The 22,380-nt window shown below is 48.6% G+C and overlaps 1 protein-coding gene across 8 annotated transcripts in view; it reads left to right on the forward strand.

Moving 5' to 3' along the window:
• Nucleotides 1-1,951: 1,951 nt before the first annotated feature.
• The window catches only part of RHPN1 (rhophilin Rho GTPase binding protein 1), a 31,384-nt gene continuing 10,955 nt past the window's right edge, over nucleotides 1,952-22,380 (forward strand). The window contains exons 1-6 of one of the 8 annotated variants that reach the window (XM_074577985.1): nucleotides 1,952-2,030; nucleotides 3,069-3,164; nucleotides 13,625-13,740; nucleotides 17,919-18,047; nucleotides 21,622-21,697; nucleotides 22,067-22,144. In XM_074577985.1, the coding sequence (XP_074434086.1) occupies nucleotides 3,069-3,164; nucleotides 13,625-13,740; nucleotides 17,919-18,047; nucleotides 21,622-21,697; nucleotides 22,067-22,144 (495 nt within the window). In that variant the 5' untranslated portion in view covers nucleotides 1,952-2,030. Of the gene's footprint in view, nucleotides 2,031-2,927; nucleotides 3,165-13,621; nucleotides 13,741-17,918; nucleotides 18,048-21,603; nucleotides 21,698-22,066; nucleotides 22,145-22,380 lie in introns of those variants that run through there. The other 7 variants (XM_074577984.1, XM_074577986.1, XM_074577982.1 and 4 more) reach the window with 7 other exon arrangements.

Consider the following 22,380-nt stretch of genomic DNA (forward strand, 5'->3'; position numbering starts at 1 on the left):
TCTTCCATTTTCACCTTGGGTCCCGTATAGATTTATTCAGCCCTAATGCATGCTGAAGGTTTCTCCCAAGCTCTCCACGCCAGTTGGGATGCCCAACGATGGGGTTTGCAGGGTGGGTGAGCTGGGAGAAACCTGTCCCAACCTATACCAGCACCAGTTTGCCGATACATCCTGCCCAAGCACAACCTGGGTTAAATACCTTAATAATTAAGATGAATTTTGTATATTTTAATGTATTTTTTCCCTTTGCAGATACTCTTCTCTATGGAGGAGATGGGAGCAGGATGGGTCCAACCAGGGCTCTGCGGTGGGGAAACTTGGACCACAAAGTGGGTCTGGCTCATCCTTGGGGAAAACCAGACTGCAAATGGGGTCCCTGCACGGTTCGGTGACACCGTGGCGAGACGTTGAGGGCGGTGTCAGTGACAATATCCCACGAGCTGTTGATGGCAATCAGGTCCCTCACCAGCAGAGGAATAACTACCTTGTCCTACGTGCTCCCTGATGCGCAGACGTTTGCGGCCACATGATTAAAAGCATTTTTCTTTGCAAACCACTGCGATATTCACCCAAAAAAGCATTGCCGCCATTCCAGATAAAACAGTAACTCCACCTTTCCAGTCCAGCATCTCCTTTCGGATCGGGAAAACCAAAAGGAAGAGAAAAATCCATACCAACATACTACCTTCCCTGGAATCGCGCAACCCTTGAAGCCCCCAACAAGGAAAAACAGGCTGGGAAAGGTGGAAATGGTTTAATATATTCAGTAATAAAATAAATTCAGGCACTATAAAAGGTTTAATTTATGCCGGGCTAATTTTGTTTTTCCCCTTGTTAAACAGCTGAATCTGCATGGTGTTCCCCGTGCCCCATTGACGTGAACAGGATTCATCATGCATAAGCGCGGTCTCATTAACTTCATTAGAGAAAAGAAGCCAGGTCCTGGTAAAGACTAAAGGAAGTTTTTCCTGGTGACACGCGCCGGTGACAACCCAGCTCAGCATCCCCACGTAGGGTCCCACGTGCATCTCGGGAACCGGATTTTTCCAGCCCCCAGAATAAAATTTTGCCAGCTTTAATGTCGTTGCCCCGTCCAACTGTTATTTTATGAGTGTGATTGAATGTAAAACCCTGCCGTGGCTCAAAACTGTGGCTCAGGAAGGGGAAAATGGGGTAGGATTTGCCTTTATCTGGCTGGAAAAAGTAGGAAAATAGGATTTATTTTATTTATTTCTTTATTTTTCTATTATATTTTGTGTTTTGTAGAGGGCTTTACAGAAGCAACATCTAATGGTTATAGCAGGGCAAGCAGGTTCCAGATGTTGCAGAATCGCTCCAGCAGCTGTGTGAGCTGCAGTGGCACCATCCAGGTGTTGAGGGATATTTTTTTTTTGGGGGGGGGGGGGAGGGAAGTGAGGGGGGTGATCTGGGGGCCACACAGAGGGGAGCAGCCGGGGCACAGCGTTGGGGTGGAAAACAGCTGGACCTGACTGAAGGGTGGGCGCAGGGTGGGTGCTGCCTTATTGCAACCCCGCCACCTGCCACAGCAGCCCAGATGTTGCGGGGGGGTGGGGGTTATAAGGGGCTGAAGTGGGGGTGCGAGAGCCCAGATGTGGCCGGGGGGCGCCTGGTTAGAGGTGGGGTCGCCCAGCTGTGGCTGTGGGCGGAGCGGACGCGCATCCAGATGTGGTTGCGGGGGGGGGGGGAGCGCGCGCCCAGCTGTGGCCGTGGGAGGGGCCCCCCCCGCGAGGCCCCTCCCCATCCCGTGACGTCCTCGGCGTTCTAATTCCCACCGTTGCCACGGGCGACGGCCCCTCCGCCCCGCCCCTCCCCAAGCCGCTCCCGCCCTCTCCCCTCCCTCTCCCGCACTTCCATTGGGCAGCGCCGCCGCCGATCTTCGCCATCCCCTTCTCCCATTGGTCTCAACCTCTCTCCGCCCCGCCCCGCCGCCCTGCTTATGCCGGGACCAGCGCCGTGATCGCTCCTGCTCGGCGGCGCCCAGCGGCGGGGCCGTGCGGGGGCACTGAGGGGTGAGTGGGGGGCTGTCGGCTCCCGCGGGAGGGAAGGAAACGGGGCCTGAGTCACCCGTAGCGAGGGGGGGAGAGAGAGATTTGCGGAGCTGTGGGGTTTTCCCCCGGGCATCTCTGGAAGTGAGTTTGGGGGGGTTGGGCCCCCCCCCAGCTGAGGTAACTCTGTGAGGGGCGGGGGGGGACTGGGAGAATTTGTGTCGTTTACCCTTGCCCCCGGCTGAGGTAACTCTGTGGGGTTTGTGTCCCTTCTCCCCATTTGGGGTAGCTCTGTAAAGGTGGGGGTCTGTGGGACTTTGTGTGTGTGTGTGTCCCAGCTGGGGTAGCTCTGTGAGGGGGTACTGTGGGGGTTTGTGTCCTCCCCCCTCCTATCTGGGATAGCTCTGTAGAAGGGGTCTGTGGGTGTTTGCCCCCCCCCCCCCCCCCATTTAGGGTAGCTTTGCAAGGGAAGGGGGGGTCTGAGGTAGGTCTTGCAAGGGGGGCTGTGGGAGTTTGTGTGTTCCCCCCCATTTGAGGTAGCTCTGCAAAGCGGGGGGGTTGTTTGTGGGGTTTGCCCCCTCCCCCCTACCCATCTGGGACATCCCTGCAAGGGGGTCTTTAGGGTTTGCCCCCAGCTCGGTTGGGGCATCACTTCAAGGGTGTCTGTGGGGTCCCCCCCCCCCCTTCCCCTGGGGTAGCTCTGTAAAGGGGGTTTGGGGATTTGCCCCCCCCCAACCCAGCTGGGGCAGCTCTGCGAGGCAGGTGTCTGTGTCCCCTGCCCCAGCTGGGGTAGCTCTGGAAGGGGAGAAGCAGCCTGTGGCCAGATGTTAGGTGCTGGGGGGTTCGCAGTATCAGAGGGCAGGGGCTAGTGGGGGTTTAAACCCCCACCCAGGACTCTGAACCCCATCCCCCCCTGGGGCTAGCAGGGTGTAGGGTTAGGCCAGGACAACCAGAGAAGCCCACGGAGGGGACACTGAGCCCCAAAGCCACCCTGTGGGGTCAGGTGGGAGCCCCCACCTGTGGGCTGACCCCCCTCAACCTGTGGATGCTGTGCCCCTGGAGATGATGCCCCCTGAGGAGGAGAGCCTGGCTGGTGGTGGGGAAGGGGACAGTGGCCTCGTCCTCCTGCAAGCCTTGAAGAGCGGCAGCACCCGGAAGGTGAGGCACGGCGGTGGGGTGCGGTGGGTGGGGGCAGGATGGCAAAACGCCCAATGGATGCTCCATGGGGCTGGGTATCCCTGGTCCATGGGGATGGTGCAGGTCCATCCTGGCCATCAAACCGTGCTGGGGGTGTGAGGGCATAGCAGGGGAAAGGCTTAATATGTGATAGAAAAGTGTCCAGTAGCTCATCTGTAAGCAACCCTACAGTACTGTCTGATAGCTCATCATAGACTGGTTTGAGTTGGAAGGGACCTTAAAGTTCATCTAGTTCCAACCCCCCTGCCATTGGCAGGGACATCTCCCACTAGACCAGGTTGCTCAGAGCCCCGTCCAACCTGGCCTTGAACCCCTCCAGGGATGGGGCAGCCACAGCTTCTCTCGGTAACCTGGGCCAGTGTCTCACCACCCTCATAGTGAAAAATATCTTCCCAATATCTCATCTAAATATCCCCTCTTCCAGTTTAAAACTGTTGCCCCTCATCCTATGGCTCCCCTCCCTGATCCAGGTCCCCTCCCCAGCTTTTCTAGAGCCCCTTTAGGGATTGGGAGGCTGCTATAAGGTCTCCCTGGAGCCTTCTCTTCTCCAGCCTGAACCCGCCCAACTCTCTCAGCCTGTCCTCCAAGCAGAGGGGCTCCAGCCCTCACAGCATCTCCGTGGCTTCCTCTGGACTTGCTCCAACAGGTCCATGTCCTTCTTGTGCTGAGGACTCCAGAGCTGCACGCAGTACCCCAGGTGGGGTCTCGAGTAGAGTGTCAGAATCCCCTCCCTCGTCCTGCTGGCCATGCTTCTTTTGATCATCATCTCTTTAAACTCCACTCCTCTATCCCATCTTTTTCCGCTGGCTCCATCTGCAAGCTTCCCAGTGACTCTTTTTAGCCAAATTCTCCTATATTTTGGCTTTTTCTCCTTCCTGCCCATAGGAAGATGGTCCAGCCAGGCACTGCCTGTCCCCGCTCCGTTGCCATCAGAGGTACCGGGCAGGGTTTTTCTTGCTGACAAACAACTCCTGGGAGCTGCCTGCAAGGAAAGCCGGTGCAATGGCAGCCTGGCTGTGCGTGTGAGATGTGGCTGATAGCTCCACTGGCGTCAACTTGTTTAATTAGTAACAATGGGGTGAAAACAACGGGGATTGTCCTCCGGCTGCCACAACCTGGCTGCTCGACTTTCCCTGCTGTCCCTTGGGTGTCAAGCCACACTCCTAGAGTCGAGGAGGCTTTAAAGAGCACCAATTGTTGCCAGAAAAGATGGGTAAACATGAGGTTTTTGGGGCTGTTAAAGTGCGTTTCCCGCTAGGTCTGTCCCCTGGGAACCAACTTTATTAGCCTGTCGTGAATTCACCCTGTAATCTGATCTCTCGTTGCAAGTATATAATTTTCAAAACTTGTTCTTCAGCAGAGCGCTGCATTTCCGTAGCCCTTTGGGGGAAGAAAAACAAAAGAAAAAAAAAAACTAAAAAAAAAAAAAAATCACCTAAAAAAAACCCAAACCCAAGACTCAGCCGGGCTCTAGGGGTGTTTGGTTTTTTTTTTTTTCCCCTGAATGAGTGTTAGGATCACAACCTCAGCTGAATAAGGATCAATCTGATCTTGAGTCACTTGAGCCTGGCCTCTCTGACTGCAGCTAAAGAGGTTGCAACCTTAAACCAGGTTGGAGTTTACCCAGGGCCTTGTCTAAATAGCAGGTGCTGCTTCTAAGGGAAGATTATCAGGAGGGTTGGGTTGGGGTTTTTTTCCAATTTATTCTGCATACAGACACACCGTTTCCCGTGTATGATCCCTGTTTGGAGCTGTCGGATGGTAGTACAGAGGAGAATAACATAGGAAAATATTGCAAAGCAAGGGAGCAGGGGGGGAGGAAAACTGGCAGGGGATATGCAGCATTTGTCATAACATGATTACTTTTTTTTTAATTAAAAAGACCAAAGCACCTGATTAAATTTCCTATTTATGATGTAAGTTTTTTTTTTTATTTAAAAGGATCTATCAATACAGCCTCGTCTACTTTGTTGTGTTTTTTCTTTTTTTTTTTTTTTTTTTTCCACCCTGACGGCATCCGGGGCTGTGGATCTTTGCTCGCTTGCAAGGGGATCCTGAACACTGCTGCGATGGTCACTTTTTTCTTTTTTTTGCCAGGGTTCAAGTACTGGGGCTGAAGATTTAATACATCTGTTTCCTGCTGGCGTCCTGCCCTGACTCTCATGATGCCCTGTGCCTCCCCCAGCTCCCCTGAGTGCTTCCAAGCTCCTAAAACTCAAACTCTGGATGCAGATTTTGCTGTTTTAAAAACCCAGTCCCCCAGATCTTTATTTTTCCCCCCACGTTTTATTTTTTTTTTTCTTCTTGCTGAGCGCATTAGCCAACAGTGCAGGCACTTCGTTGTGAAATTTAAAACCTTAATCCTCCACTCATTTGTTAAAAGGCTGTGTGATGTAACCATATTCTCAATAAAAGGTTTTAGAGGTTTTAGCTGGTAATGTCTCCCACAGAAAAACAGCTTGCAGCCGGAGTGCTTCATGAGATTAGTTTCATGATAGGGACTTTTATATATAAATAGATGTTTGGGGAAGAAAAACAGTTGTTATGACCTACTGGTTGTTTTGTAGTAACAACCCATATTACTTTCTGAAATGCCTTTGGCTGTCAGGAGAAGGAAATTATCGATGATCTTTTAAAAAGGAGAATTTTAAAGCCTGCCTTTGTGTGTATATTGGTTCTCTGGCTTTTGTTTTGCACTCTGTCCCATGGGCTAACACGGCTAAACCGGGGTCACTTGGCCACTTGTCCTGTGCTGGCCTGACTCAAAAAAACTCGTGGGTTGCAAAGTTGCAATAATGCCACTTGACAGCTCTGACTCCATCAAAATAGCTTTTAGACCAGTGTGGTTCTGGAAATAAAACTGGTGCTCAGAGCTTGATGCTCCAGTTACCTTATTTCTACAGGAAGTTTTCCGGCTGCTGGATCATCTGTGTGCTTGGAAACATCCCTTTTTTGGGGACAAAACTCTGTTAGGATGTATTTTTGCTCTGGGCAGTGGATGAAAATAAGTACCTGCATATTTTATTTTCTGTTGGAGCGGGACATGTTATAAGCATTTACTGGGTAAAACCTGCAGGGTTGAGGTTGTACCTGGAGACCACGTGCTCAATGCAGAGGGTTGGGGACACAGATCAAGGGTACCTCTGTTAATGACCGTGGTAGCTTGTGTGTCAGGGCTTCCTAGAGCTGCAGAAACTGTTGTCGTCTTTGGCTGTTCCTTGTCTCTGCACAGGTATTCTGCTGCAGCTTTTACTACGGAGCAAATGTTGATGTTCTGGAGAGTGCCTTGACTGGTACAAGCTGGGTGAATTAGTGGAGAGCAAACCCAGCTTGGACTTGACCAGCTCTCATGGAGTTGCCCACCTCTGCCTGAGTTACACTTGGCGGTTGGTGTTTGACCTTCCCAAGCACTGATCTTGGGCTCTTCATTCACCGGCTGGAGCTGAAGGCTTCCTGGGTGCAAGCCGTACGATTTCCTTGTACTTTAGCACGTCATGCTCGTTCATGTACCGTTTTCTTTAATTGCGTTGTGAGCACAGACTGGTGATGCTGGAAAGGTTGGTTGGTCACTCAGTGGTGTTGAATGCTCTAGGAGCTCACTCAGTCTGAAGACTGGGGACCTTTAGGGTTAACAGAAAACCATATCGAGCATTGGCATGGGTTTGGCATTGCCTGTGAATCCTACATAAAGGAATTACCTACGTAAGAGAACAGTTTGCAGATGGGATGACTCATGATGTCCAAAGGTTACTGTGGCTCTATCTGGAGGATGGTCCTTGTGGCTATCGAGTGTCAAACTGAGATATCTCAGGCTTGTTTTGTAGCATTGCTTGGCTTTGCCTTTGTCTGTGAAGTGATTTTTATTTATTTATTTATTTTATTCTGACTGCCAGTTCTCTCTCTCTTTGTAGAAGGACATCTGGAGTGGCTCTTATGGGAACTGCTGGGGTTGGAGGAGGTGAAGTGGAGGAGACACAGGGGAGCCAGGCTCCAGCGGAGCTCCTGACATTTCATCTGAGGAGTATATTTATGCCTTGAGCAACCAACCTCAGCAACTGGTTGGTGGGAGGAGGGAACAACGCAGCGCTGGAGAGGTCAAACGAAATCCCAGTGGATTGTCCAGCAAAAGAATTGAACCATGTCTTCTTCCTTCCCTGGGGAAGAGTTGAATAGTAACACTTGTGTTGCCTTTTGACTCCTCCCTTAAAAAACCCAAACAATTAAATTGTCTATTTCCTGGGAACAGGTTTTTAATTATAAAATTGAAGCAAAATGATCCTTAAGGCTTTAAGGAACATATGCAGCAGTTTGGGTTAATGGGAATGCTGGAGGCAGTTGAGGCTTTGGGGCATGTAGCAGATGAGCATCACGGGTACCTTTGCCAAAAGCAGCTGGGTTATGCTTAACATATTCTGGTATCCACCGTCTCCTGATGGTTGGTCTGAGCAGTGGAAGGTGAGGTGGGCCTAATCCTGCCATTAGTCCACAGCTGTGTCCTTGAGATTTGCTTGTCTGATCTCAAGCACGTTGTTCTGGGTTTTGAGACTGGGTCTGAGCCTGTGTTATCTGACATGGGGTACCAGACCTGTGGTGCAGATGTGCCGCGGCCCATGTGCAGCGTGTGACCTCAATGACAAATCTTAGGGCAGATAATTTGATTTCCATGAAACGGGGTCATTCCCTCATTGAAAAAAGGAGAGAGAATTGTGGGAAAAGATGCCTGACTTCTCTGAAGCAGGAGGTTATCCCTTATATATTGCGTTGCCAGACACCGAGGGGTGTTTGTATACCCACAAGGCAGTGATACACTGGCTGGCTGATGCCCTGCTCCCCTTGCAGCTTTCTCCTTGAAATTCCCTGTCCTTGGGGATGTGAAGGTTATCTGCTTGGCAGTGGGTCTGGCTGTAGATCCTAGGTCAGCACCAGGTAACAACTCATCTCACCACTGCCATGTTATCAATGTCTCCATTCTACATGCAAACTGACCTTCTTTAGTTTCTCCTGCTGTTCTGTGAGCACCCTCCAGCTGCTCTAATTGGCAATAATCCTGGTGGTGGCTGGTTTGTGGCTAAAGCCAGGCTTGGAGGTGGCACAGCTTGGTCCATGCTTCAGCAGGTTGGCTGTGGAGCACCTCCCATGATTCAGCCAAGCTCTGCAGGTAGCTAGGACCTTTTACTGCAGTACCCAGTAACTAAACTCCCTGCTACGTATGCTGACAGCTCACAGTCATCCGTTGATTGCTTCATATGCTTAAGTTTTGCTTTTGCTCAGTTCTTTCCAGTGACTGAGCTCCTGTTCTTCTAGCGGAAACAAAAGAGCAGAAATTAGTCCCTTTGTGCCTGGCTTTGCCCTTTGGACTTGCTGGCATCAGCCTCTTCCTAGAGGTGATTAGCTTTTAGTGTCATCAATGCTGGGAAAGCTGTGAGGCGGTGGCCTTGTTTGGCACTGGGGTCACAAATAATGCTTTAGGTGTGCCTTGTCACCCAAGACATATCCAGGTTTCATCTCCTTGAGTTTATTGGAGACATGAAGTGCAGAGTACACTTGGTGATCATCTCTAAACAAACATTCCCTAAGGACTTGCTTATACAAGCAAACCTAACCACATAATTGCCCTATTTAACACCCCAGATGGGTGCACTTGAACTGGAAGAGGTGTTGGGGAGTTAACACCGCCATTACGTCATTGTGTATGTTCCCTTCAAAGATAGGGTTTGAGCTGGCAGAAACCTTGACATCCCTCAAAGGGGATGTGTTTGTCTTGGCCTCCTCTGGGAGGGGTCTTTCGGCCTCTTCCCTTTTCTCCCTTACGTGGAGGCATTGTCTGAGTGCTTTCTGTAATGCTGTCATCTTTCCACGCCAAGGCTTGAACGCAATGTTATTTGGCAGATGTCTTCTGAGCATAAAATTGAGCCTTGCTACAATAATACTGGCTCTAATCCTGCTTTGTCAGAAGCAATAAACTTCAGAGCTGGACACAACTCGTGTAACCTAATGACCCATACCTCATTCATTTTCATGGCTTTCGTAACATAGGCTGTACTCTCTGTACATACAAGCTGTGCCGTTTCATGGCTGCTACACGATTTATGGTCTCTCCCTGGAAGAGTTATGCGCTTGCTTCTCCTCTGTAAAAGCTTTAAGATAGAAAGGCTGAGAAATCTCCCATTTAACCTGGCCACTTCTGAAGCACCAAACTTTTTTCTTCTGTTGATGTCTGTAGGTGCACCCAAGAGGCTGGTTGAAATAATAGATCTTTCTTCTGATCTTAAAGGAGGGTTGACCTCAAGAGCTTGTGCAAAGAATTCAGCAAGGAAAATCCCTTTTATAACCTAACAGTGGGTTTTGGTGTGGTCTTTTTTTTCCTTTTTTCCCTATGCCCCCCTTATGTAAGGCACACTTAAATCCGTCACAACTTTAGAAGCTCTGTGCTGTAGTTTTTAGCTTTTGGTTGCAACTTGGAGAGTAGATGCACGGGCAAAGCGTTGGTTTCCTTTGAATGCAAGCTGTTAGAGGATGGGCACGCTCTCCTCTTGACTCTCTATCTCCCTTTTGATTTAAAGATGGCCTTTCTTGCTTGTGGTGGTGTTCCCTTTCATTTTCAACCTGGGCTAAGCATCTTATTCTGGAGCTGAATTTACTTCTTGCTCCAATATTTGTGAAATAACGTCATTTCTGCAGTGCTCCAGGAGCAGATGCAGCCTAGGCTTGGTCATTCCCAATGGTGGCTTGGGCATGATGTTTATATTGTCCATGACAGCGAGGGATGATGCTCTGGGACCAACAGCAGATCCTCTGGAGGCAAGATGCGTTGCAATTCTGTGGGTTACTGCAGTTACCTAACTTCATAAAGGGTGACGTGGAAAGCAAGGTGCGGGGAGATCCCATTAAGTCCTTAAGGACAGCAAGTCTTGAGACTCTGACTTGACATCCTGACAAGGCTTTGATATTACATCAGGTGCTCCAATACCTGACTTTCCAGTACTTTTTGCTGTTGGCTTAGGAGCCTGGATGGGAATTGATAACTATCTTGTTAAATCAGATTGAAAAGACACCCAGTGTTCAGATGGTGGGGGGTGGACCTTTCAGCTCTAGAAATGGCTTAGTGTCTCCTGGTGGGAGAATAGAACAGAATGGACTATTTCAGTTGGAAGGGACCTACAGTGACCATCTAGTCCAACTGTCTGACGGCTTCGGGGCTGAACAAAAGTTATTAAGGGCATTGTCCAAATACCTCTTAAACACTGACAGGCTTGGGGCATCAACCACCTCTCTAGGAAGCCTGTTGCAGTCTTTGACCACCCTCTTGGTAAAGAAGTGCTTCCTAATGTCTAGTCTAAGCCTCCTCTGGTGCAGCTTTGAACCATTCCCACAAGTCCTATCACTGGATCCCAGGGAGAAAAGCTCAGCAGCTCTCTCTCCAAGTCTAAGAAAATCCAAATGCCATGATGTCCTGGATGTTGTTGAACTGTGTTTGGTCCTCAGCTGCACAGGGGCTTGCAGGCGTTCCTGGAGGGCAGCTCCTTTGTGCCCTTGTGGAAAGACAAAGGGATTCACGATTATCAGTGCCGCTCTGTTTGCCTGCTTGAGAGGGTTCTCGATCATCAGGTTTGACACTGTAGCCACTCGACTTTTGCTACTTGGTATTGTCTCAAGCTGGGCATGGGAGAAGTGGAGAGCTGTCAAGTCCATTAGCTAAACCCCGTAATTGCTTTTGCAGTGAAGAGGTTTTAACACTGTTTTTGAATCTTTTGTAGAGCCATCCTGGTGTCTTCTCATGCCACTCTGCATCTTGCTTCTTTTCTTGCTTACTTTCTTCTTGCCTCACCTCCAGATAAGGAGGAGTTCATGGACCTTTTCTGTGGTTTTGTATAGTCTTTCCACTTGTGCGTCTTCTATCGCTTCTCATCTGAAGGTACTCTGGCCTCTTGCCCGTGTATTCAGGTAGTCTTTGCTGTTCTTCCCCCCTGAAAACATCTTAAAATCTTCTGACCCCTTTCAAGCAAACCTTTGCAAGAAGTGCAGAGATCTCAAAGGTGATGAAAGCTCCTGTAGTAAGAGTTGGAAGCAGAGAAGAGGTTCTTTCCACCTCTAACAGTTGCTACTGGGGCTGTTGAGTTTTGGGTGGATTTTTATAGCACTGGATGCAAAGAGAGGAGACCTGGATCCTGCTCGCTTGCATGTGTTTGGATATATTTGCATACACATTTGGCTTGCACGTCTGTGGAGCTGACAAGCGCACACAGCTCTCATCTGTACACCTGAGGGGCTGTTGAAATTTTAATAAGCATCAACTTCTCTTTATGTCTCCTTTCCCACCTTCTTAAGCTTTAACTTCCATATATAGGTTAATGTCTTGCACTGTATGAAGAAACCTCATTGAAGGCACAATGTTTGCAATCAGCCTTTAACTAATAAAATAAAAACTTGTGCATTGTCTTGGACTAATCTGCTGAGCAGATACTTTCTAGACAAGAGTTTGATGCTGTCCTCTTTGCTTTGAGAGCCTCTGGGTGCTCAGATTTGAGTCTGCATGGTTGGGTTGGGTTTGTTTTTTTTCAAGAGCCAAGTTCAGCGACAACCCAGCTCCTTCTTGCTGGAGAAAACCTGGCATGATACCTTCTTGGTCTTCATTCTGTGGGATTCCTTCATCGTTTACCTTTTTCTTCCAATTTCTGGATTTTTCCCTGGGGAGCCAACAGTGTGTTCAGGATGGGTGGGTTCCCCAGGGAACTTCTGGATCAGCCTTTCATGTATTTTGCTCCTGACCCAAGATTTCTGCAGCTGTTGGGGTGTTTTCCTTAAGAACCCACTTAATTGCTTTTCCAGAGTAACTGGGGCCTCCTGCTTCCAGCTTATTCCTTCAGTAATTTCAACAAATTCATGGATTACTGTAAAAGCATTAAGCCTGTAGATTTATGGACCAGATGGAGAGACTCTGAGTCCTCGGTCTCCAGTGTTCCAATTAGGAGCTCAAGTCTTTCACTTAAATGAAAATGCTAATGTTAATCCCAGACCCTTTTCAAAGAGGACACCGCTTAGTGGACTTCAAATATGAGAAACTAATTTTCAGAAAGCTGAAGTCTATGAAAATACAAATTTTTCCATTCCCTACTGACTAATCAAAGCTGGTCTCAATTTTTTTTTTGAACAAGGACTTCTTTTTTCCCTTTCCTACTTCCCCAGAAAAGTCAAGTAATTAGTTAGAAGTATGTTTTCCCAGAGTAACTCTGGGACCTACAGTGTTTTCTGGAGAGGTAACCAAGCGTTGCCCTGGCTTCTTGGATTTGAGACTGTTGTGACCCATCTTGGAGGATGAAGTGGGACCTGGTAAAGCCCACCAAGGTCTCTACGTGGAAGAAATTAGCTGAGAAGGTGTTTTGGACAGGACAAGAGTGGGCACTGTTGGAGGTCTGTAGAGTCTTTTGGGTGGCAAAACCCCTTCTCGATGTAGAGGCAAGAGGTCCACCAGCATTGATGGAGGTAAAGCAATGGGGAGCAGGGTAAAATCGATGTGCATAGCAAATGGAGGAGTTCTAAGGGAAAAAAGAGGGTGAAATAATGGCTTTGAGGAGTTTCTTTTGGTGCTACAGTGGATCTTGAAACAGTCTTGGAGGGATCTGCCCGTGCTTTGCACTGGTGTGTGAAAAGCAGGCTCAGAGGTCTCCATCCTCTTAAACTGCCCAGCCTTGTGCCCTCCCAAATGTGTTGGTTTTTTGGTTTTTTTTTTGGTTTTTTTTGTTTTTTTTATCCGGGGTCTCTTAGAGGCTCATTTCATCCATCTGAACCTCTCCTTGCACAATGGAAATCATCTCTGCTTGGGTAGAGCTTTTGTGGCCCTGCATTCGGAGACCCTCTTCGTGGCAACCTCTCTGCTTGGGGCATCCCATAATAACCTCTTGCCCCCACGAGACGGGGGATATTGCCGACTGTTATTTCCTGAAGTCGGAGATTAAACGTGTTTTCCCTGTCTGCAGAAAGTCCGAGCCGAAGCCAAGGGAAGGAGGCAGGGATGGAATTAATTTACTGCTTTGTGCAACTTGTTTCTCCACCCCCGTGAACTCTTGACTTGCTGCCTTGCATTCGATCCCCTATAGCCGGCAGGAGATGGGAGAACTTATAGGCACGGGGGTCACATCTGTTCCTGAGCTCGAGGGTTATGTTGAGCTCATCTGCAGCCCCCCGGGTCTTGTCTTGTGTCTGGATGGCGAGACCCTGGAGAGGAGGTGCTTAGTTCCTGTTTACAGTTGCATTTGGGAAGCCTTTTCTCAACAGCTTAGAAAATACATTACTGTAAGCAGCATGTGGTGTTAGATAATAAAACTTTTATTTCAAGTGTAATGTCGGGCTCTGAAAGAGCCCTTTTTAATCCCAAAATGGTGGTTTTTTCCGGTGAGAACCCTGCCCCTCTCTCTCAGCAGGGCTGTGACCCCTTCGCCCAGACCCAACGCAGCAAACTGCAGCATCGCCGGGCGCGGATTAACCAGCAGATCAACAAGGAGATGAGGATGCGTGCAGGGGCAGAAAACCTCTTCAGGTGAGTCCTGGCTCTGGAGCATCCCTCTGGCCCAGGGATTTGGCTGGGGGTGGAAATATGGTCTTGATGCTGGCGCTTCCATGGCTATGGTTGGGGTTTGCTCAGTCTGCCCATGACTTTGCAGCATTCATCCTAGAAATGCCCACCCTCCATTCGCTGCAATGCTGATGCCATGCATTTTAATGAAAAACTAGAATTTTAACATCCTGGAAGCCTGGTACAAAGCAGGGTGTGAGCAGATGGAATAATGGGAACAAGCGTTTAACTGGGATTGAGCTTGGACTGCAGAGCTCTTGCCTGATAACCCCAGCAAATAGGTCAAATCCAGCTTTAGTTCCGAAAAATCCCCATTCCACTGCTTCCACCAGAGCAGAAGCTGAAAATTTAGGTCTGTCTTTGCAGATGGGTGCAGTCCGGTGGCTCTTCATCCTGTTGGGAGGATGCATTTATGGAGTCGTGCAAAAGTTGGCACCTTTGCATGGCTTTCAGATTGTCCAGCACAAGTGGAGCTGGCGCAGAACTGGCTTCCCCTGTAGATTGTTCATGATGCGTGACTTTTTGCAGCTATTTTATCTTTTTTTTTTTTAACCTAAGAATGACTTTTTTTTTTTTAGCTCTTATGTGTGTCTCACGTCCCTGTAGGACGTTGGAGCAGATGTGCAGGGTGGGCAGGTCTGTTAGTGCAAGAAAATATCATAAGGCTGCCCTAAACTAGCTTCTTTTGGCCTATATTTCCAGTGTATTGATTTATTTCTTTTTTCCCCCAATAAAATAAAATCAACTTTTCACTTCTGAACTTGAATGATTTAACATCAGTGCCATATGCACCTGGAAGAAGGGAGTAATAATTGCTCCACCAAACTATAAGAAAAAATGGTATTTTACTGGTAGTCGAGGCCAGCGGGTCTTCCCTGGGGGAGGTGAGGTTACAGCCCCCATACCCCTCTGCTTCAACCAGGCTGCCGTGCCTCATCTAATTAAAAAAAAAAAAAAAAGGCCATGAAATCCCAACATGTGCTGCTCCATGTGACTCCCCTTTATGATAAAAAAAAATAAAGGGAAATGTGCTGGCTCAGCAGAAACATGCCTCGCCCCGGTTTTGGCGCAAACAGCGGGACTTGGAGCTGGATGCAGGGGAGTGAGCAAAAATGTGATGCAAAACACATCTTAATTACTCGGCCAGGGAAATGCACTGATGGAGCTCTTTTTTTTTTTTTTTTCTTTTTTTTTTTTTTCTTTTCTTTTTGTTGGATTAGCAGTTTGAATGTCCTTTGGTAGCAGCCACTTTTCCTCCCTCCCACAAATCCACTTTGCAACTGAGTGATAAATGCGGGTTTCTGGATGCTTCGATGGTCAGAACTTATGAAACATGGGAAACCTTGGGGCAGGGGGGCAGACAATAAATCAAGCTTGCGTCTGAAACTAAAGGCTGAAGTTGTGGGGGGTGGGGATTATGTTGTAAGTCTAAAGGTTATTGCTTAAAAATTATAGACTTGAAACTTCTTTTGCATCTCTCTATGCCAGTGCTAAATGCAAGCAGAAAAAATCTGTGGGTTGCCCAGCCTGGAGCGGAATTTGCAGCTGAACTTGCTGGTTTCTTTGCCTCTGCAAAAATAAAAATACCCCAACTCTCAATGCTTTTAAAAAAAAAAAAAAAAAATATCTCCTAGACTGTTCTGTTCAGTATATCGGTCTCCTTTCCTGAAGAGTTTGCCATGAATGGTGTGTTTGGAAAAAAAAATAAAAATGCACGTGGTGTTTGCTCAGCGGTGTTAAGAGGGTTTGTTTGCTGGATAAATAGATGGGCAGAGGCAGCGGAAACCTTTTCCTTTCTTGTTCAAATACTGGGGCTGAGTGAAGCAATCAGGGAGATAAAGGTGTCGCCAATAAACCAGTTTCTTAAAAAGAAATTAAAAAAAAAAAAAGGCAGAAAGCCTTGGTGTTAGCTAAGCAAACAGCTGATAACTTCAACGAGGAGGCTGATGGAAACACGTAGGCTCTGCGTGCTCATATGGAGATCGGTGCTTGCCCAGGATGGGGAGCACAAAGTACCTCAGTGCAGGTTTGCTCACAGAAGTGATTGAGTTCTTTCCCTAAATTACTTCTCTGAGAGGTGCTGTGCTCTTAACTGCTGCATGTGGCACTTGCAGAGTGCAAACTGCAGTGCCACGGAGTGACATTGGGCTTTAAAACCTTAAGCTGGTGACAACTCCTGGAAAAACTTGCACGTGCGTGCAAAACCCTGCCGAGCAGACTTGGTCTTTGGAAGCTGACGTGTCCTCTCTGCTGCAGAGCAGGGCTGAAAGCACAGGTCAGAAATATATCATGTGTAGGTAAAAATGTAAAAATGTTACCCTGGCGTTGCTGGGTTGCAAATCAGCTATTGGTAACATAAGACATTAAAAACTATATAAATATTGTTGCCAGCTGGAAGCAAGAAGGCGAAACTCTTTAATTCATATTGGAAGAAAATTGTAGCGACAACAGTAATGTACCTCTGTGTCCTGGAGGTGTAGTGATGCATGGAGGACTAAATTAGCAATTAAATACTGGTTTATAGGGGAAAAAGGGTGGTTACTGTGCTGATACTCTATGGGGAATAGCAAAAATGCCAAAGGATGTTTAAATGGAAGCAGCCATGGAGATCTTTGGACCTGCTGTGTCTTTGCTTTGTTTGTTTAAAATAAAAAAAAAAATTCATTGGTCTTGGGAAATCCCAGCAAAGGGGAGTCAGGGGAGGAGACACTGAAGGACCAGCGTCTTAAAAGAAAAACAGCATAGTTCCTTCTCGCCAGGTCAGGGCGGGGCCCCTGAATGATCCTGTCCACAAAAAACCACAAGTCAAAGACACTGTGCTTTGCAAAAGCTGGGGGAAAGCGTTGCCCTGGCCGAGCAGAGCTCGTACACATGTTGTTTTTCCAGGACCCCGGTGTGATTTAGCACGAGCAGCCAGAGCCCCTTTCAGCTGACAACTGCACGCTGTCAGCTCTGGGTTATCTCTCCCTGCTTTCCTTCGGAGCAGATAAGAAGGGTATAATCAGCCTGGGAGCTTGTCTTGCAGGGAGCGGGCAGCTGAAATCAATCCTTGGTGTTTACATCTCCTTGACGTGCTGGAGTGGGGAACGGAGGGCCTGGTCTGGCTCTACTAATGGGTGAGCACGGCAAGCCTCTTCTCTTGCAGAAGGGTTATTTGGACCCAAAAAGAAGTTTTTCTTCCTGTCATGGACCAGCAACTAGGACCACACAGCCACTCACACACTCCCCCCGGTTGGAATGGGGAAGACAATCAAAAGAGTAAAAGTGAGAAAAATCTCATGAGTTGAGATAAAGACAGTTTAATAGATAGAGCAAAAGGTGTGCGTGCAAGGCAAGGAATTCATTCGCTGCTTCCCATGGGCAGGCAGGTGTTCAACCATCTCCAGGAAAGCAGGGCTCCATCACACGTAATGGTTACTTGGGAAGACAAACGCCATAACTCCAAACATCCCTTCCTTCTTTCTTCTTCACCCAACTTTATGTACTAAGCATGACGTCATATGGCATGGAATGTCACTTTGGTCAGCTGGAGTCAGCTGTATGGGCTGTGTTGCCTCCAACGTTTTGTTCACTCCCAAATTTGTGTGCTCGCTGGTGGGGCAGTATGAGGAGCAGAAAAGGCATTGAGAGCTTAGCAACAACCAGAAGTGTTAGTGGGCTATCAACAATATTCCTGTCCCAAACCCAAACTAGCACTCTACCAGCTACTACTAAGAAAGTCAACTCTGTCCCAGCTGAAACCACAACAGTTCCTCAAACCCAACTATCAAGCACTTTTATTTGGTGTGGGTGAGCACCTTGAGTGCTCATAGCCAAACCTGAAGCTGCACTGGAGGTGGGAGCATGGATGGGCAAGGGGAAGGTTGCTTTGGGGGAGAAATAAGCAGGTTCATCTGAGCAGGGTGCAACACTGTAGAGTGAGTTTTGCCTGGCCTCAACCTCCATGGCACAACAAGCTGGGTGCTCTGGCTTCCTTGGTCCAACATCATGTTCAGAGCAAGAGGTATGGAAGGTTTGGATGGATGCACGTGTTATCGCACCACTGGATAACTTAACCTCTGTTTATCACTGCAGTCAAGTGTTGATAAATAAAGGAACTGATGAAATGGGGGAGGTTTGATCCACACGGTGTTGTCTTGCAGGGCCACCAGTAACCACAAGGTCAAAGAGACGGTTGCCCTGGAGCTGAGCTACGTGAACTCCAACCTGCAGCTGCTGAAGGAGGAGCTGGAGGAGCTGAACAGCAGCATGGACGTCTACCAGAATGACAGGTACACTGGGCAGGCAGCTACCTACAGCATGGGAAGAGCAACTTAATCAGTTGGGGGTTTATTTTTATTATTATTTCATTTTTGCTTTTTCTGGGAGCAAGGCAGCCTCTTGCCTTGTACCCATTGCTCTGCTTCCCTGTTCTGTGCAGGGTTTTGCCTCTGGCAGGGACCACGGGGTGGTGGCAGGGGGGGTTGGAACTGGGTGATCTTTAAGGTCCCTTCCAATCTGAACAATTCCATGGTTCTGTGTGATTTCATGACTTAGGCATGGGCCAGATTTCCTGGAAACAGTTTTTCACCTTGGGAACATCCATGTTCCATCTATAGAGCTGCAAGAGGAGCAAACTCAGCAGCATTCCTAGCAGATACTCAGGAGGCATTTGGGGATGGATGGTGTGTCCTCTTAACACCAATGTCCCAAAGTAGGATGGATAAGTCAGAAACAACCATCTTGACTTGCATCATCCCCCTTTTCCTGAGCATCCCACTAGAGCATGAATTTTTTCCAGCAGGTGAAAAGGGTATTTAGCAGAAGAAATTAAAAGTGTGGCTGTTCAGGTGTCCCACCTCCTGTTCTGCTTGTTCCCAGAGCGGATTACTCACAGGTTTCTTTTCCCGTCGAGGGTATTAGGTTATTTTTCTCTCTTTCTGAGGTTAGACATTTTTTGTTAATTGTAAATGCTCTGTCACTTTGAAATGCTTACCCAGCCGCCTCAGGCTTGACTCACCAGAGCGGTAATCCTAGCATGCTCGCCAACAGCAAGCCTACGTGCCAGGGCGGCTCGTCAGCGCTGTTTCACTGGGTGAGAAAAGCAGAAATCCCCGAGGCAGAACAGACCGGGGACGCTGCAGCAACGTGGGAGCCACTGCCGCTCCTTCCCTTCCCGAGATGGATGGGTGAATGGTGTTTGATGACACCAAGCTGAGTGGTGCGGTTGACAGGCCTGAGGGGCAGGATGCCATCCAGAGGGACCTGGACGAGCTTGAGAAGTAGGCCCACGTGAACCTCATGAGGTTCAACAAGGCCAAGGCCAGGGTCCTGCATGTGGGTGGGGGCAACCCCTGGTCTCAGCACAGGCTGGAGATGGAGGGATGGAGAGCAGCCCTGCTGAGAAGGGCTTGGGGGGTGAAAAGCTGGACGTGAGCTGGCAACGTGTGCTGGCCCACATCCACAAGCCCCCCGCATACTGGGCTGCATCCCCAGCAGTGTGGGCAGCAGGGCAAGGGGGGGGATTCTACCCCTCTGCTCCACTCGGGGGAGACCCCCCTGCAATGCTGCCTCCAGCTCTGGGGCCTCAGCACAGGGGAGGCATGGAGCTGTTGGAGCGGGGCCAGAGGAGGCCCCAGAGATGCTGGCAGGGCTGTAGCCCCTCTGCTGTGAGAACAGGCTGAGAGAGTTGGGGGGTTCAGCCTGGAGAAGGCTCCGGGGAGACCTCTAGACCCCCTTCCAGTACTAAAAGGGAGCCCACAGGAAAGATGAGGACAGACTTTTCAGCAGGGCCTGCTGCGGTAGGACAAGGGGTAATGTTTTTTAAACTAAAAGAGAGGAGATTCAGACTAGATCTAAGGAAGAAATTGTTTATTGTGAGGGTGGTAAAACACTGGCCCAGGTGGCCCAGAGAGGTGGTAGAAGCCCCATCCCTGGAAACATTCCAGGCCAGGTTGGACAGGGCTCTGAGCAACCTGGTCTAGTTGAAGATGTCCCTGCTCATGGCAGGGGGTTGGACTTGATGGGCTTTAAAGGTCCCTTCCAACCCACACTATTCTATGATTCTGCGTCCATCCACGCGCTTTTCCCAGCGCATGGTCCTCCTTGGAGAAGGATTGCTGTGCTGCTGGGGACAGAGAGAGGTGCAAAGACCAGGAGAGCATCAGTGACTCCATCCTGCAGGTTCTTGCAAGGATATTAAATGTAGGACCAGGATGATCCAGGTGCAGGATTGCGTTAGAGTCATGAGGTCTCCTATGTGTAGAAAGCCAAGGGAGCCCATATCTCTACCACCCTTGGGTATTTGCTGCACTTAGAGGGTCTGTTGCAGTCTCTGAATATAATCCTGGATGTTGGTCCTTCTTCTTCTGTGCTAGAAGTAGGGATGCATGCAACATTTCCCGTGTTGCATGCATCCTCCCCAAATTCTTCCCTATCAGGGATGCTCAGCTTTTCCAAGGCGCTGCTTGTTTGCTCTGGTTTAAAAAGAAAACAGCATCAGCAGCAACCCCAAAACCCTGCCCAGGCCAAACAAAAGCCTCTTTGTTTGCTCTAGGCATTGGATTCAAGCGGAAATCTTGTTAAGGAAGGAGCGATAATGGCTTTTCTGCAGTAATTATAGCTCTTGATGCTGTTTATTCAGTATGAACAGATGAAAATGTGGGTGCAACCTCCCTGCCCCGCTCCCCATGTTTTTGCAACTTTCTTTGCCTCTTTTCTTCCCTGGACTAATGAGTGATGTGCTAACAAGTTATCAGCAGTCTCTGGAGGTAACGAGAGGGGGCTCTTGTGCAAACTTGGACTGGCGAGGGCTTCATCCTGCCCAACCCGCTTCCCATTTCTCACTCTGCCAAACCCTTCTCATCTCTTTAAACCCTATAAACCAGACCCTTGGGAGGCCAAGGTCTGGGGATGCCATAACGTGGCTTGGTGCCAGGGTTGGGGACATCCCTGAGGGATAGGTGGGTATTGGGGAAGACTTTTGTGGAGCTGATGTGAGGTGTGCGTACCACCACAGGTTCCCATTCCCCATCTCTGGATACAGGAGTTGAACAACGGGTCCAGCTCTGGGGCTCTTTGCAGAGCAGCAACACTGTAATTTTCTGTGTGCTCCAGGCTCTGCTGCTTAGACAGGCCATTACTTCTTGGCAGCAGAAAACTGAAAAAGCCATTAAATCCCCCAAAAGATGGTCCTTCCTGGCTCTCATCCTGCAGCGTTTCTTCCTCGGTGCTGCACAACTGCCCTGTTTCAATGTTGAAACACAAACCACTCCCCAACTGGGTGTTCCCAGAGTCGTCGTCACCTTCAGCATTTTACAATATCAAATGGGCTCTGCGATAAGAGCTATTATTAGACAACTGCTTTTAATAGAGGTAGAAAATTTCAATATCAGGTGCAGGGGTACAGCCCAAGCAAGTCCTTATCAGCGCCGAAGCCCAGATTAGCATGTAGAAGTGGGTGAATCCATGACCTATGCTCCCATCACACCCGGTTCCCGAGGGCTGGTAATTAAAGCAGCTTCGTTGTTGAAGTTGATTTGGGCACTATTGTACTTGCTACAGAGAGAAAAGCAGAAGCTGGATGAATAAGGCTAATGGTTTCACATTCTTTTCATATCATATATGAAATATATGATATGAAAAATATATTCTGTTTTCTGCATGCCTCTGCTCTCACACTGCCGTTCCAAATATAACATTGGGAATTTTTGTTGACATAATACGAACGTTGCTGTGCAGAGTCGGGTCCTCTTCTACATTTACCCTTTAATAGGAGCAGCAGAAGCCCAGGGCAAAGAGCTGCTTCATTTTAATCCCTCCAAGGCTTTTAAACCAACCACCAAATAGGTTGCTGTCTTCTTCTAGTGAGTCCATCAGCGTCCCCATGATCCCTTTGGGCCTGAAGGAGACGAAGGAGCTGGATTTGCTGGTACCGCTAAAGGTGAGCATCGAGGTTTCATTCGCTTGATGCAATGTATGACGATGGAGGGAAGTGACCGTTTACTTTGGGTACGATTGGGTGCTGTAGAGGAGATGCTGCAGCAGCTGCAGAAAGTTTTCTATTTTAGAACAGTTGCAAAAAACTAGATTTATGGGGAGGAGCTGAACTTAAAACACAGCAAAGTGGGAGATGAGGGTCTGGAGAGCAAGAGCCAGGCAGGGGAGGAGATGGCTTTCCCTGGCACAGGTTTTCTTGCAGAGAGAGCTTGCAAACTCTCTGTACAGAATTGCTGAAAGTCATCCTTTAAATCTTGAATATCTATTCCCAAGGGTGACTCAGGGCATTTTTTTCTCTTGTTTCCCCATCCAGGATCTCATCAGTGAGCACTATGGAGAGGAGGGTGTCTTGTTTGAAAAGGAAATCAAAGAGTTCATGGAGCTACGGCAGGTCGGTGTCCCTTGAGTTGCAAAGTCTTTCTTTGGCTTGTTCAGAAACGCTCTCTGGAGGTGTCCCATTTTGCTCCAGGGTCCCCCCAGCCTTTCTCCAAACTGCACCCTTACCCTTGTGTCTTGGGGTGAAGGATTCCCGCACTAGAGCTCCTCAGTGCTTAGTTCATAGGTTACAAAATATTACAGACCATTCAGTAATTGTTTTCTTTCCCCATCCTTTAACGCTGCACTAAC

The sequence above is a fragment of the Larus michahellis genome, chromosome 2 (assembly GCF_964199755.1).
Source record: "Larus michahellis chromosome 2, bLarMic1.1, whole genome shotgun sequence".
In the NCBI taxonomy this organism is placed as follows: Eukaryota; Metazoa; Chordata; class Aves; order Charadriiformes; family Laridae; genus Larus; species Larus michahellis.